Here is a 17,381-nt window from a genome sequence, read left to right as displayed (position 1 = left end):
ATTTCCTGCCCCAAAAGACAAAAGTATGCCTCAGCGCCTGTGTGGGCCTGCTTCCTGGGTCTTACCTGGAGGACTGACTGCATAATAAATGTGTAGAGCCCCGACCTGAGAGGTGATGAAGACGTATCTGTTTCTGAAGGGTGAGAACGAGTTTTACATCTGGTCTGGCATCCGCATACAAACATAAAGCCATGGAAAGAGCCATAGGTGGATATCCCTGCACCTCTGCCATATAATGTCACCTGATGACGGGGCACATCTCATCACATTCACAGGTGCCCTCCCACACTCAAGGGAAGTGGATCGCACACTTGCTCTGCAGGCAATGCCATCTTGAGGCCATCTTAGAATTCTGCTTACCATATGCTTCCACTCTCCTTTTCCAAATTGTTTTGGCTATTTTCAGTCCTTTGCATTCCCATTTAAATTTTAGAATCTCAGCTTGCTAATTTCTACAAAAATATCCTCCTAGAATTCTGATTATGACTGTACTGAATCAATATGTTCAATTTGGGGAGGAATGACAGCCTAACAATATTGAGTCTTCTGTCCCAGGAACATACTTTACATCTCCATTTATTTAGATCTTTAATTTCTCAGTTTGTAGGTTTCAGTGAAAAGAATCTTGTACATATTTTTTAATCTATCACTAATCATTTCATGAGGTTTTATGTTATTGTAGATAGTATTAAATTTGTTTTTACATTCTTTGTTGCTAGTATATAAAAGGTACAAATGATTTTTCTACATTGATACCTTATCCTCTATCTTTGCTTAATTCACATTGTTTGAGTAGTTCTTTCATAAGTTATTCTAGATTTTTATATGTGCATGTTCTGCAAATAAAGACAGCTTTTCTTCTTCCTCCTTTACAGTTTGTATGCCTTTTACTTCTTTTCCTTTTCTTACTGCACTATCTACAACCTTCCGCACAATGTTACCTAGAAGTGATGAACAGTGAACACCCTTGCTTTCTTCCCTATCTTAAGAAAGTGTCCAGTCTTTTCAACATGTGAGTTTGCTATTAGCTGCAAATTTTTCTTATATGCAAGTTTTTACAATGTTGAGGAAAATCTCTCCCCTCCTTCATTTATGTATGTAACAAGAAAGTACTGCTTTGTTTCAGATCACTTTGCTGTATCTCCTCAGGTGATCAGAAAGTTTTCTTTATTCTGTTGATATGATGAATTATATAGATTTTTTTTAATGTTCATTTATTTTTGAGAGAGAGAGAGCATGAACAGGTAAGGAGCAGAAAGAGAGGGAGACACAGAGTCCAAAGCAGCCTCCAGGCTCTGAGCTGTCAGCAGAGAGCCCGATGCGGGGCTCGATTGCACAAACTCTGAGAACATGGCCTGAGCTGAAGTCAGACGCTTAACTGACTGAGCCATCCAGGCGCCCCGAATTATCCAGATTTCTAATGCTGGTCATTATGTATTATCATTTTGACTGGATTTGACTTGCTGACATTTTGTTAAGAATTTTCTTGTCTTTATTAAGTATATTAATCTGTGGTTAGGTTTATTTTCTCTCAATGTCCTTTTTTAAAAGTTTACTTATTTATTTTTGAGAGAGAGAGCATGAGCAGGGGAGGGGCAGAGGGAGAGAGGGAGCCCCAAGCAGGTGCCGCATTGTCAGTGTGAGCTCGATGCGGGACTCAATCTCATGACCGTGAGATCATGACCTGAGTTGAAATCAAGAATCAGACATTTAACCAACTGAGTCATCTGGGGGGCCCTCATAATTTTTTTTCTAATTTTGGTGCCAGGACAATGGTGGCTTCAAAAAACAAAGTGGGAAAAGCTCCTTCCTCTATTTTCTGAGGGACTTTGTACAAGATAAGTATTCTGTATCCCTTATCTATTTGATATGCTTCTCTAGGGAAGTTTTCTTGTGAGAAGATTTGTGAATTCAATTTCTTTAATAGATATATAGTTTTCAGGCTTTCTGCTTTCTCTTGAGTTCGTTTTAGTCATTTTAGCCTTTTGTGGAATTTTCCCAACTCATCTAAGTTTTTGAATTTATAAAGCCATTCTTCATATTCCGCCATGGAAATCAGCAGATGCTACAAATAGGTATTTTGCCCCTGGAGAGCCAGTTGTTAAATACTTACTAGCACACCACTGCTGAGGGCTCCTTTCTATTCCCCATAAATGACCATTCATGGAAAGCATCGTGGGGTCAATACTTACCAGTGCAAGTGGATCAATCCTTCAACCCCTACCATATATTAAGGGAATTGCATGGATTATTAAAAGTGAAGTGACTTTCAAGAAAGTATTAGTCACCTTTCTTAGCGTACCACTAGAAGGTCAAGAGGCCCAGCTAACGGAGCAATCAGCCTTCTAAATAATTCTTGAGATGGAAGCATGGCACAGATGGAAGCTTCTTGGCCCCATGCACTGTTATCCTCTTGACAGTATGGTCATCAGCAAACCCAAAATAAGTTTGAACTCTACAACCGGGGCATGAATATGAAACAAAAATAGGTTCTCTTGGACAGGCTACGTGCTACTGAAACATTCCACTGTTGTGGCCAACTCCTCAGGGTGCACCTGCTGCTTCCCCACAGCCAGGACCAGAATACTGTACTTGAACTGAGAGTGGAGGGAGCTCAGTCACTTTCCAGTCCTTCAAGTTTCCCAGACAAAGTACTTGTGTTACAGCTAGCTGTTGAGGCCTCGTTTGAACCCCTGAAACAATCAGAAATGAATGCGAAAGAAAACTGGATTCTCTCTTCACCTCCTTCTGTAGGGAGTCTCTTACATGGGATCAGTAGAAGCCGAAGTTAATCAGCTTTAGTCCACTTCTAAGAAGAAGCTTTACTGATCAGTGGGAAATTCTTGGGAGTTCAGTAAAAGAGATTAGAGCGCAAAGGCTGTTGCAGAGAAATTTACCATGATGCAGGTCAAAGAGAAAAGTCACTTATCTACAGATTGGTCTGTAGAGACCTTTAGCATGATCTCAAACATCTACTTTTGAAGAAAGGAAGGAGGAAATACATAAATACATCTTTCAAGTCTCCAGCTTCCTTCTACAGGGCAGGATCCTATGAAAGTGTTTTTCCTTTATAAGCTAATCTATTAGTATTCAGACTTTACTAAACTATCAATTGGGAAAAAATTAATTCTGCTTTGGGCTCTATTACTTTGCCTCCAGATTTCCTTGTCATGATTTGCTTTCCCAACATGTTCTTTCCAGGGAGGTAATACGTACACGTTTCCAGTTGTGATTTCTTCTTCCAAACACACAGCACATGAGAAGAAACCGTGTGTTCTGGATGCTAGCTGACCTTGTCTCTGATGGCTCCCACGTAGAGAGAGATGGTCTCATTTAGACAAGGCCTTGTCTTCCCACCCTCCAGGTCTAGGAGATCCCGAGTCCTTATGTGTTTTCCCTCAGCCAAACCCTCAAATTCTGCAATGCCCAGCGAAGCCTCTAGAATGTTAGAATATCTTCTTCTCCAGGGTACAGTTAGTCTCCAGTACTCATTCCTGGAAGTGTGACCCACATGCCTCTACTTGTAATTATGAAGCTATGAGCACCATTACATTTTTTGCTCTGTACATTATGCTCATATTACCTTAAAACCAGAATCTGCATTTAGAGCGTTCCTAAAACACGTGTCACTGCCTTTTTTTCACAGCCTTCAACTGTAACTTATAATTTATCCATATTTACCTACGTTTAAATTATCTCTTCTGACTGAGTAAATAACTTGAGAATAAAAATCCAACTCTCATAATGCCCATGTGATTGGCTGGCTGCCTTTCTCTCTGACTTCAGCTTGTATCACATTTTCTTTTGCTCCCTAAGCTCCAAGTGGCAATTCGTTCCTAAAACTCATTAAGCTCTTTCCTGCCTCAGGGTCTTTGCATGTCTTACCTTAATGCCAGGAATTCTCTCACCCCATTTTCACCTGGCTGATGCTCTGTCCCTTCAGGTCTTGGGGGAGACCTTGCCATTGACCCCATTGCCCCAATATTTTCCATCAGGGACCCTGGGAGAAAGTAAGCTGTTGTTGTTGTTCACTTGTTCATGTCTGGCTCTTTTATGAGGAGATGAAGTGTCAAAAAACAGGAACCTGTCTGTCTTGCTCTTTGCAGGTTCTCCACTGAATGAATAAAGATGTGTTGCTGCTTCCTGTCTGTCAGGCTCCACATCTCCCATAAGGGCAAATACCCTGTTAAGCCTTCAATGTGCTTCCTAATGACCTAAAATTCCTTTTTTATGTTCTCCATATTTTTGTGTCCTCCTGTCTGTGAGGAAGAGAAGCCCTTCTTTCCAGGGTCATTCTTCCAGCCCATCTCTTCTCAGACTTCCTACTTGCCAGCCCCTCCTTCACCTGTGTAAATCTCCTATCATCCTGAAATAATCCTCTGGACTTCTGGATCACAATGGAAGCACTAAAGGCTCTTGTTTCCCAAATCAACCAAACACAAGGAGGATGAGAAACAAAGTGAAGCCAATGCAGTAGGAAACACCCATAATCCAAATATCACTCTTTTCAACAGGCTGCTAAGTATTAGGAAAAAACAAGACTCTGATGGAAGAAACAAGATCCAAGGATTCTCTGGTTGAGCACGCGGAACAGAGAGATCAGTACAACTGGTGTACTCTAAGGAACCCTGAACGACCCTTGCTGGGAACAGGAGGAGGTCTGAGATGCATGGGAGCACCGCAGGAAACATTCTGATCCCTGGTTGGCTTCAGGTGTCGGAAGTGATGATGCAAGATGTGGAAACGGGCCAGCATGTCTTCTCTGCAAGAAGCGGGAGGTGGGGTGTCAGGGGAAACAAGAGGTCTGTGGTAACCAGGCTGGATCCTCACCTGATGAACGAACACAAAGCTTCCCATCACCATGTAGAACGGCTGTGATCAAAATGAGTCAAGGAGAGAGAGAGAAAGAGAGGTGTAGCCCAGAAAGGATCCACTCTCCAGATGAGGTGGTGGTGGAAAATAGGCAGAAATCCAAGCTGCCCAGGCTCAGTTCCCTCGCCTGTCTCCAGTTCTATCCTTTCACAAATAGCTGGTGCCAAAAGAACACGCTCATTTAAGGATGAGCACTTGGAAGAAAAGAAATAGCATGGAATGTATTCATAAATACCCCAAAAGGGAGAGACAGAGAGAGAGAAAGTAGACTGTGACCTCCCCCCAAAAGGCAACTGAACAAGACAAACCAGAAAAATTATCAATTAACAATCAAATAATTCTCCATTAAAGAAAAGAGGTCAAAGATGAAACTTCGAGATTAAATAACGAAGACAGAGCAAGAGAAGAGGGGAGAGCTTAAGAAATAAATAAAATATAAAAATATAAACCGCATAAAACTGAAAGTCCCATTATAAGCAGTAAAAGGAAAACTTGGTTTTGGTAAAGACAGTCGGGCGTTAGCTTTCTGCAGCACTGTGGACTAGATACACTGAAAAACCCTCCTACTGGGAAACACTAGGTGCTAAATAAATTACAACAAATATACCTCTAAATGTATTGCTGAGCGGACAAGAAAGGAAGGGAAGTCACTGAGAGTTAGGAAAAAATTTTTAAAAAGACCCAAGAACAGAACAAGGAAGACAGACCAGAACAGAACAGGGAAGAAACCAGAATAGTAACAAACATAGAAACCAAGGCTGCCCTGGGGGCAAACGCCCTTACTAGAATCAGAGTGCTCCATGCATGGTGGCCATGGATATGGACCAGCTGGGCCTCGGGCCCATGTGGACTGGCGGAGTGGGTCTGCACCTGCCGGGCTTGCCCCACAGAGGGGCCAGAGCCTCAGTGAAAGGGCAGGCTGCAGAAAGTGCCCTTCCTCTGGCTAAATATATTGCTCTCTATTCCGAATTGCTAAGATTTTTTAAAATAAAAAAACGTTTCATTTCACTGAATTGTGTGGTACCCTGAGATCATCATTTTTCGTCCTTCATCTTTGTATTCGTGAAAGCTGAGTGTGGTCATTCACAAGGTCTGCAAAGTCAGAGAGCAGTCTTTATGCTCACGTCAAGTAACTGTGGTGGATACTACAGTGCTTCTCCCTGGTCCCCACTTCAGGGTCCATGAGTCCATCCCCAAGATGCTGGGCATATTGGTTTTTGGCCACTGTGAGTTCCCCCTCATTGGGAACTGCCTTGTGTGAAGTCAGGCCCCTTCCCCAGAGAAAGTCTGAATCCAGTGATTGATGATGCAAGGACCCCTCCCCCCCAGCCCCTCTGCTCCCATTCAGGGCCACTCTGAAAGATGATCCCAACTCTAGAGGTCCTGAGATGCATGTTACAAATGCAGTGTGGGCCATCTTCCCCTTCTCCTGCTACTGTCTTCCTTGCATCAGAATGGGTATTTCTCCCAAGAACCCACCTCTTCTTCTGCATGCACTCTCCATCCCTGAGCCTGTTCACAGGAAGCCCAATCTAAGAGCATGCCATGCACGGATAAGCACAAGAGACAGACATATTCAAGCATGAAAACATTTGCAATACATCGCCATTAAGAAATGCATAAAGAGCAAAAATTATTTGTAATCTCTCCCTGTATAGATAGTCATTGTCAAAAGGATATGTAAAGCCTTAAAAGGTCCTATGCTATAAAGTGCATTCCATTCATTATTTTAGAAAATTAGGTCATACTTTAATTAGTCTTCTGCATTTTTTAAAAAGTTTGTTTTGAGACAAAGAGAGGCCATGAGAGACAGAGAGAATTCCAAGCAGGCTCTGCTCTGTCAGCGCAGAGCCCAGTGCAGGGCTTGATCTCACAAACCATTAGGTCATGATCTGAGCTGAAACCAAGAGTCAGACGCTTAACCAGCTGAGCCACCCAGGTGCTCCTATCTGCTGCAATTTTTTAACTTAAGAATGTTTTAAGGTGATATCCCTGTTTTCCTAAGCAATTCATACTACCACACTGTATGATTATGCACTATAATTTACTTAAGCACTCCCTACTGGATATGTATATTCTTTCTGATTGATACACTTTCCGATAATGCTGCAATGGTATGTGATATGTATGTTTTTGTGCACCTACATCATGAGCACCTCAGAGGAATAAATTATCAGAAGTGAAGCTCCTAGATCTGAGGTCACCATTGCCTTTTGGGCTGACTTTTACAAAGACTCCTCTGTCATCCCTGTTCCCAGTGCCTACCGCCTTTACCCAGTTCCAGGCCATGCTGTCCCTGTCCTGGACTATTGCCGTAGCCTCTTGGCTAGAGCCACTGGCATCAGTTTCCTTTCAATTCTATCCATGCTTTATCTTGGCCTCAGAGTTATCTTACTAAAAACATTTAAGAATGTCTCAGTTTAAAACTTCCAATGGCTCCCCCTTGCTCGCTGAATAAAATCAAAACTCCCTTTGTGATCTGGTCCGAAATTCTCCTTCCAGTCCCCTTCCAGCTTCCTCCAGGAACCAGTCAACAGAATGTGGACAGTTTCCCAAACTCACCACACACTTCCAAGGATCCATTCCTTTGTGCTTTTTCTAATAGCAACCTGAAATTCATTACATTTTTTTCAAACTCGAAGCTCTATCAAAGTGTTAGATATCAGTTGTGCAGCTGTCCCCACCACCTAAAAAAACCCTACGATTTCTTGTCAAAACTAATTACTTTTTTCGCTGACCCACTTTGGGCCTCTGCTTAAGACATTAGCCCATTTAGCTATTTCTTATATGTCCTTTCACTTGTTGGCCCCGCTAAACTGCTGGAGGCTCAGTCTACCCTCCAGGCCCCTCATCTGCTGCTCCATTCGCCCGGAATGCCTCCCACCACCCAATCGCAGCTCATCCTTACCATGCAGAAGGGATCAGAAATAGCATAGCCTACAAGAAGCCTCCCTTGAGTTGTCCCTTTTTCTTGCATGTGCTCTCCTAACATGTTATGTTTTTCCTTCATAATGCTGGGCATAATCATAATGAAATAAGTGACCATGTCATTACTGGTTTCTCTTTCCAGTGGGATGTGAACTTGATGAGAGCAAGGACCAGTTGATTTCCTCTCTGTTGCATCCTCACATTTCCCTTGGCACATTCTATGTTTCTTCCTTGGCTCTTTACTTTTAAATAATCAGACTCGCAGGAAGCTGAAAAATCTTACCGAGAGTCCCTGTGTATCCAGCACCCAGCTTTCCCCAAGGGATAACATCTTACACAAGTATGGTACATGTTCAAACCAGAAAACTGACATTGGTACAGTACCACCAACAAGCTATAGACCTATAGACCTATTCAGATTTCACCAGTTTTTACAGCAATTCATTATTTGAAGGGTAAATTGTGCTATGAAGTTTTATCACATGGGCACATTTCTGGAACCTCTACCACAATCAGGATTCAGAAGAGTTCCATTATCACAAAGAAAGTCCCTGATGCTACCCCCTTAGAGTCACATCCTTCCCCAACCTTGACCACTTGCCAACTATGGATCTGTTCTCTGTCAATATATTTTAACATTTTGAGGATATTATATATTCTGGCTTACACCTATTTAGTCTTTACCATGTATATAGGTCAGGGGCTTCACAAACAAAATATTATTTAAGAGTTACAACCACCCTGGTAGTTTTATAGATGCTACTACTATTTTTCTGGTTTTTTAGACGAAGAAATTAGCTTTCGAGAATTTTAGTAACTTTCCCAGGGTCAAAAAGTGGCCAAGCCAGGATGTGAGGGCAGACAAATGAAGACCCCAGAGCCAAAGCTTTTAACCTCTCTTAATACTTCTTACACGTAACAGTATATACTTTGGAAGGAATTAATAATTGAATGAATGAATGATTAAATGTCAAAGACCATTTCATTTCTAAGTCCACTAGCAAGGCCTGCATATAGCAGGAATTCAATGAATGGTGAGTAAAATGTTTGGTTCGTCATTCTAGAAAAATCAAAAGAAAAAGAAAGATGGTAACATGTGGAGAAAAATCACCAAACTGCTCTTTTGGATCAACCATGACATATAAGGCCACAGGGCAGTGGCACGGGGTGCAGAACAAAGCAGGAGAATCATTCTTGTCTTTGCTACTAAGAAATGCATTAGCGGAATCTCAAGCATCTTAACAACGATTATTTGACCAGGTACATCTTCCCTCTGGCAAACTCATAGTCAGAAGTAGAATATTTGCTGGTCTTAACTGATATTTGGGTCTTGTTTTGCACCTTGGAGCCATGCACCCTCCCTTACTCAAATTTTACTTAATAAGCTCCTATCTTATTATTTTCATGTCATCTTTGAAATGCAAGTCTTCCCCCAGAATACCAGGTTATGGAGCTTGGTGCCTATGACCTGACATCCTCAGACTCTTCTGCCCAGGGTCAGGCCCTGTGTCATCCCTATGCCTACGCTGAAATCACACCAATCAGGCCACATTCTCCACATTCTGCTGGTTCTGTCTCTTTTCAGTTCTCAGGTATCTCTGTTTGATCTGTTTCATCAACGACTGAAACATGAAATGGAAATGATAGCTTTTTTGTTCATTTTTATTTCCCATTAAGTGGTCCCACATTGTCAGGGGGTGGCTTCTGGTGGTGGCTTCCAGTGGTAGCAGCCTCCTTTTGAAAGATTTTTTACACTGCATTGAGAGTGTCCTGGTGGTGGGAGGCCTGGACAGGAAGGTGGGGTGCACTGTGAGGAGGCAGAGTGTGAGGAAGATGAGCCCCTAAGGGTGGAAACTTCCATCTATTCCACTTTCTGGTCATCCATCGAACTACAGAGGGAAACAGGGGAAAATAAATAATAAGGTCCAACTGATATGATAGTTGAGACTCAGATGGGAAACTCCAAAGACTACAGCCAACTGCACAGATGGAATGAAAAGGACAATCAGGTCCTCCAGAAAAATGCATAGTAATGTAGCTGAAGCTGATAAACGCAATGGAAACAGTTGATGTTCTTTATCTCCACAATGGTATAGGTTAACTTTGATGTATCTGGCACAACTATTTCTTGAAAAAAAAACTTCAAGGTAAGATAACTTCTATTATTGAGACACTGATATGAAGGAGATTTGGTAGGACCCATAGGTGAACCCATTCTCTAGATAAGACGGGGTAAAAAGGGAATCAGAACTTATATATACATCATGGTGGAATAAATGCTCTGAACTTAGTCTCCCAATGAAAACTACTACCAGAAAAAAAAAAAGCTAAATAAAATATTCAGGTGATAATGTATTAGTTTCTCTTTCATCCCTTCAATGTTTCTTTTTGCAAATACCAGGCAAAAGGTATACACCCACACATAAAAATTCCTGTATGTTCATATGTGTATGTGTGTTTCCCCTTCTTAAATATACATATCATACTATATAACCTTGATTTTGTTGTTTTGTAACATATCCAGGGAGCATGAAGCACCTTTTAAAATAAACCACTAAATCACAAAAAGTAGTGAAACTGTAGATGTCAAAATAAAGTGAGAATCCCAAGCTATCAGCAGGCACAGGGGCTAGCTTTCATCCAGAAGTATCTGTCAAACCACAGTGGCTTATCTCTGGATGCCCTGTGGAATTCAGGAGATGGGAGATAAAGGCTGCCCAAGGTGGGGGATCGAACCACTGAGGCCTCTGGCTAGAGCCAGTAACCAAGAGGGTTACTCCTTCAGTGAAAGGGTGACCCTCAACTCGGCAGAGAAGAAGGCAATAAGGAAACATGCCTGCTAGGACCTTAGTTCTGCATTGAGAAGAAAGAGAAAGAAATATTACCCTGAAAATTCATAACCATAAGATAATCATCAGAACCTTAAGATGGCAATCAGGTGGGTTTGTGGCCTGATATGGGCTTTTGGGAAGATCTGAAACGTGTGTTCTTCTTAAGCTGATTAAGAATATTACAATATGCCACCATTTAAGCCAAAAAGCAAATTCAAAAAATTTCAGAGTATTGGTATCTTACTGATCATGGCTTCTGGTCAAAATGCAATTGAGTTTGAAATCAATAATAGAAACATAAAAATCCCTATACATTTGGAAATCTAAAAACGTACTTTAAAAACATAGGGATTGAACACAAAATCAGAATGGACTCTAGCAAATATTTAGAGATACGTGGTCATAAAAATGGTAGATAAAATTCTTGTGGGATATAGTTAACATGTTAATTGAGAAAAATTTGGAGGCTCCTATACTTAACAGTAGAAAATAAAAATGTGTAAAAATTAATTTGTAAGGCATATATCTTCAGAAGATAGCAAATAAGAGCCAGATGATTAATGAAATAGAAAACGGACATACAAGAGAGGATCAGTGAAGCACTTTACAGGTGCAGGGGAACAACCTGATAAAATGTGCCAATCATCCTTGACAAGAATTCTCAGCAAATAAGGAATAAAAGTCCCTTGTTAGGGAGTATGGCACCCCAGGCCATGCTCAGATTCTCCTGAGTGGAGGGGATTAACGTATCACGGCACAGCTACATTGCACTGCAGCATTCTGGTTAGGAAACTGGTTTGGTTTTGTTTTTTTTCCTGGAGAATATCTTAGGCATGTGGAACAAGAGGATGTACAAGAATGTTCAGGGCAGTATTGCTCAGCACTGCTAAAAAATTAGAAACAAGCCGAATATTCATCAATAATAACACAGATAAATTTCTCTGGCAAAAATGTTAAGGACATGCCAAGTCTTTTAAGAGATCAGTTTTTTTTTTTCTTTTGTGCAAATTTCAGCCCTCTGGTCCAGTAAGTCAGTTACTGATTTTCACCAGAAAATACAATGTTTATCTACCACTTGCACAATGTCCAGGTGAACTGTGTTGGAAATTGTGGGTTGGAAATTGTCCATGGCAGAGCAGGCCCATTTCTAACTTATGACATAAACCCTGCCAAGAGTATATTATTTTCCCTTGAAGCCTTTTACTAATATTTGAGTCTTTCCCTCTACCTTCTACTGCCTTCATGAACCATAAGAACCTCCTTCTGGGATTTTGGATGGCATCACCATACATTCTCTTGGAATTTCAAGAAGTTGTACCCTCTAATCTTTTGAATGAGTGGTTTACAATGGGGCAGGATATTACTTTGTTAAAAGATGCTGTCATCTCACAGGATATTCTCTGTGATATGAGGCCATTTTTAAGGCACATGCACTTTGCCTGTCAGCTGGCTAGACACTGTTCTAGATACTTTGTGTCTGTCATTGTCCTTCACAATAACCCAAGTGAGTTTGGTTTTGTCCAACCCACTCTTCACATTAGGCAAACAAGCTTTTGGAAACCTATGAAATTTGCATTAGGAAGCAGTGGATCCGGAATTAAAATCCAAGTCTGTCTCCAAGGATCATGCTCTTCTGATGACATCTCATTACCTTATACTTCACACAGGTGAGATCACCACACAAGGTGGGTCATTTATGTATTCTCATAACTTACTCTCCTTTTTATTTTTTTTCTTTTCTTTATTTTTGAGAGAAAGAGACAGCACGAGCAGGGGAGGGTCAGAGAGAGAGGGAGACACAGAATCTGAAGCAGGCTCCAGGCTCTGAGCTAGCTGTCAGCGCAGAGCCCAATGCGGGGCTCGAACCCACAAACCGCGAGATCATGACCTGAGCCAAAGCCGGACGCTTAACTGAATGAGCCACCCAGGCGCCCCTCTTACTCTCCTTTTTAAAAAAATATAAGTTATTGTCAAATTGGCTTCCATACAATACCCAGTGCTCATCCCAACAAGGGCCCTCCTCAATGCCCCTCACCCATTTTCCCTTTCCCCCAGCCCCCATCAACCCTCAGTCTGTTCTCTGTATTGGGAGTATCGTCTGGTTTGCCTCCCTCCATGTGTCTGTAACCATTTTTCCCCCTTCCCTTTTCCCATGATCTTCCTCCAAGTTTCTCAAGATCGACATATGAGTGAAAACATATGGTATCTGTCTTTCTCTGACTGACTTATTTCACTCAGCATAATACCCTCCAGTTCCATCCACATTGTTGCAAATGGCAAGATTTCATTCTTTCTCATTGCCATGTAATAGTCCATTGTATATATAAACCACATCTTCTTTACCCATTCATCAGTTCACAGACATTTTGGCTTTTTCCATGTTTTGGCTATTGTTGAAAGTGCTGCTATAAACATTGGGGTACATGTGTCCCTATGCATCAGCACTTTTGTATCCCTTGGATAAATTCCTAGCAGTACAATTGCTGTGTCATAGGGTAGTTCTATTTTTAATTTTTTGAGGAACCTCCACACTGTTTTCCAGAGTGGCTGCACCAGTTTGCATTCCCACCAACATTTCAAGAGGTTGCCCATTTCTCCACATCCCCTCCAGTATCTATATATAGTCTCCTGATTTGTTCATTTTGGGCACTCTTACCAGCATGAGGTGGTATCTCAGTGTGATTTTGTTTTGTATTTCCCTAATGATGAGTGATGTTGAGCATCGTTTCATGTGTCTGTTGGCCATCTGGATGTCTTCTTTGGAAAACTGTCTATTCATGTTCTGTCCATTTTTTTTTACTGGATTATTTGTTTTGGGGGTGTGGAGTTTGGTGAGTTCTTTATAAATTTTGGATACCAGCCCTTTATCTGATATGTCATTTGCAAATATCTTTTCCCATTCTGTCGGTTGCCTTTTAGTTTTATTGATTGTTTCCTTTGCAGTGCAGAAGCTTTTAATCTTGATGAGGTCCCAATAGTTCATTTTTATTTTAATTCCCTTGCTTTGGAGATGTGTCGAGTAAGAAATTGCTGTGGCTGAGGTCAAAGAGTTTGTTGCCTGCTTTCTCCTCTAGGGTTTTAATGGTTTCCTGTCTCACATTCAGGTCTTTCATCCATTTTGAGTTTCTTTTTGTGTATGGTGTAAGAAAGTGGTCTAGTTTCATTCTTCTGCATACTGCTGTCCAGTTCTCCCAGCACCATTTGTTAAAGAGACTGTCTTTTTCCATTGGATACTCTTGCCCACTTTGTCAAAGATTAGTTGGCCATACATCTGTGGGTCCAATTCTGGATTCTCTCTTCTATTCCATTGGTTTATGTCTGTTTTTGTGCTAATATCATACTGTCTTGATGATGACAGCTTTGTAGTCGAGGCTAAAGTCTGGGATTGTGATGCCTCCCACTTTGGTTTTCTTCTTCAATATTACTTTGGCTATTCAAGGTCTTTTGTGGTTCCATACAAATTTTAGGATTGTTTGTTCTAGCTTTGAGAAGAATGCTAGTGCAATTTTGTTTGGGATTGCATTGAATGTGTAGATTGCTTTGGGTAGTATTGACATTTTAATAATACTTATTCTTCCGATCTATGAGCATGGAATGTTTTTCCATTTCTCTGTGTCTTCTTCTATTTCCCTCATAAGCTTTCTATAGTTTCCACCATACAGATCTTTTACATCTTTGGTTAGGTTTATTCCTAGGTATTTTATGATTCTTCATGCAATTGTAAATGGAATCAGTTTCTTGATTTCTCTTTCTGTTGCTTCATTGTTGGTGCATAAAAATGCAACCCATTTCTGTACATTGATTTTGTACCCTGCAACTTTGCTGAATTCATGGATCAGCTCAAGCAGACTTTTGGTGGGTCTATCGGGTTTTCCATGTGGAGTATGTCATCTGTGAAAAGTGAAAGTTTGACTTCTTCTTTGCCAATTTCCATGCTTTTATTTCATTTTGTTGTCTAATTGCTAATGCAAGAACTTCTAACACTATGTTAAACAACAGATGTGAGAGTGGACATCCCTGTCTGTTCCTGATCTTAGGAGGAAAGCTCTCAGTTTTCCCCCTTAATTGACTGAGCTTCCCAGGCACCCCATTATCTTTTCTTTTATTAATGTGATGTATCTTATTGATAGGTTTGTGAATATTGACCCTATGCAGCCCAGGAATGAATCCTGTTTGATGATGGTGAATAATTCTTTTTATATGCTATTGAATTTGATTAGCTAGTATCTTGTTGAGAATTTTTACATCCATATTCATCAGGAATATTGGCCTCTAGTTCTCCACTTTTGTTGGGTCTCTGTCTGGTTTGGGAACCAAAGTAATGCTGGTTTCATAGAATCAGCCTGAAAGTTTTCCTTCCATTTTTTTTTTTTTTGGAACAGCTTAAGGATAGGTATTAACTGTACTTTGAATGTCTGGTAGAATTCCCCAGGGAAGCCATCTGGTCCAGAACTCTTATTTGTTGGGAGATTTTTGATAACTAATTCAATTCCTTCACTAGTTATGGGTCTGTTCAAACTTTCTGTTTCTTCCCATTTGATTTTTGATAGTGTGTGGGTGTCTAGAAATTTGTCCATTTCTTCCAGGTTGTCCAGTGTGTTGGTGTATAATTTTCCATAGTATTCCCTGATAGTTGCTTATATTTCTGAGGGATTGCTTGTAATAAATCCATTTTCATTCATGATTTTATCTATTTGGGTCCTCTCTGTCTCTTTTTTTTTTTTAAGAAGCCCAGCTAGACGTTTATAAATTTTGTTTACTTTTTCAAAAAATCAATTCTTAGTTTCATTGATCTGTTCTACTGTTTTTTTTTTGATTCTATATTGTTTATTTCTTCTCTTTATTATTTCTCTTCTTCTGCAGGGTTTGGAGTGCTTTTGCTCCTTAATTAACCCTCCTTTTATTGGTTCAAAGTTTCAAATTGATCCATTTTAAAGTTCTTTCTTTAAGTATTTATTTATTTATTTATTTATTTATTTATTTATTTATTTAGAGAAAGCAGAGGAGGGATACACAGAGAAAGAGAATCTCAAGCAGGTTCCAGCCTGTCAGCCTGATTCAGGGCTCGAACTCCCAAGCTATGAGACCATGATCTGGGCTGAAATAAGAGTAGGGCACTCAACTGACTGAGCCACCTAGGCACCCCTAAACTGATCCATTTTAAATTGAATTCCACTCCAAAATAAATTGAGCGAGGCTCCTTTCACTCTGTCAAGTGACAACAAATGCAATAGTTAAACATATCCATACATCTCACACAAGACTATTTTTATTATGTTAGAGAAACACTCGTCACCCATTAGCATTGATAGCAATTTCTTTTTCAAAAAACTATTTAGACCTTTTGTCGTCATAAAATCATTGAATAATCAATCTCTTTCTGTCTGGATCCTCTCTCTTCTTTAATAAAAGGGAACTGTAGTCTTTTATTAGATAGGATTACATTAAATGCATATCCACACGGCAGCTATAAGTACATAGGAGAGACAACCAGCTACAACTTAAATCTAAAGTTACCACCTGAGAATAAAATCAAGAAGAATCTAATTTAGTCTAATTTAATAAAAGTTAATTAAGTAATTAGAGCATCCTTTTGTAGAAGCATCCTGTGTTAGGTGGCTATGGATCAACGACGGCTTATATTCAGTGCCTTGGGTATAGTATCACAATGGCCGGACCAGAATACTATTGTAACAGTGGAATTTGAAGCCTGATTAAATGAATTCCAGGCTTCCCAAGAAGGATATGTTAACAAGAGAAAAGTGATCAGCATAGTGAGTTCAGCTTATGGATATAACAGAGCAAGAATGGGTCTCCAGCTTTGTATGGAGGACAGGAACTAGACCACCCGAGATAGCATTCCAATCTACCCAGCAAGTCGGTCCCTCTGGTGCAAAAAGATGCATCAGACTATAGTAATTTGACCAGCTGTCACTAATATCATCCAATTACTATGCCTTGCCTTGAATTTGAGTTCCTTTGTCTTCTTCAAATTGTTCTGGTCTAGAGAGAGTTTATGCAGATTCTAGTCTGACAATTTTTCTTGGTCATTAAATTGCGTTGTTATCTTTCTGTGCTAAACTTTGGTCTGTAATCAATTACTTAGCATGAATTCAATTATTAAGAGAAGAATTACCTTAAATAGACTGACAAAATTGTGTGTCTGGGTCTTTGGTCTTGGGCTACAGTGGCATTTGAGTACTGTCTCAGCACGCTGGGTCACCCACAAATGGCCACTTCACTCTCTCTGAATTGCTATTGGAGACAGGAAAGGAAAATGGCTAAGGGTTCCTGTATTTTGTTTAGTTTAGATCATATGCACAAACTAGGAAAATAGGTAATATTTCTGTGTATAGTTTGCAGTGGGGAAAGAACTTTTAGAAAGGTTGGTGAATTTGTGTTTTAGCATCATGTCAACTATGTATCAATCTTATCTCTTCCTCTATGAACAATTTAAGCTTTAAATATAGAGCATAAACATCTGTACATGATAATACATTGCAAATGAGAATACATGTGAGACTTTCTTATTAGGAAAGCAATAAATGCTTATTGTGGAAATTTGCATGGACTTTTGTTATTGCCCTTTTCATGATTTTATGATGATTTATGCTGTCTACATAAAGTGGAAGGAGTCAACAAACAAAGGGTCATCTTGGAACCAAAATGTCTCAAAGATGCATATATGCAAGCTGAGCTAAAGCACTCTGTCTGCCCAACAGCACATCAGGGGTTTTGTTCTGGCATTTG

General features: G+C 40.3%; 1 protein-coding gene across 5 annotated transcripts in view; it reads right to left on the bottom strand.

Moving 5' to 3' along the window:
• Positions 1 to 17,381, bottom strand: part of AIG1 (androgen induced 1) — a 242,150-nt gene that overhangs the window by 157,352 nt on the left and 67,417 nt on the right. The window contains exon 3 of one of the 5 annotated variants that reach the window (XM_029944335.1): positions 9,462 to 9,689. The exons of the other annotated variants lie outside the window; for them this stretch is intronic. Within the exon in view, the coding sequence (XP_029800195.1) occupies positions 9,678 to 9,689 (12 nt within the window). The 3' untranslated portion in view covers positions 9,462 to 9,677. Of the gene's footprint in view, positions 1 to 9,461; positions 9,690 to 17,381 lie in introns of those variants that run through there. 5 annotated transcript variants of the gene reach the window in all.

This window comes from Suricata suricatta, chromosome 7 (genome assembly GCF_006229205.1).
Source record: "Suricata suricatta isolate VVHF042 chromosome 7, meerkat_22Aug2017_6uvM2_HiC, whole genome shotgun sequence".
NCBI classification, from domain to species: domain Eukaryota; kingdom Metazoa; phylum Chordata; class Mammalia; order Carnivora; family Herpestidae; genus Suricata; species Suricata suricatta.
Note: the sequence above shows the minus strand (reverse complement) of the source record. Positions and strands in the feature narration are given on the sequence as shown.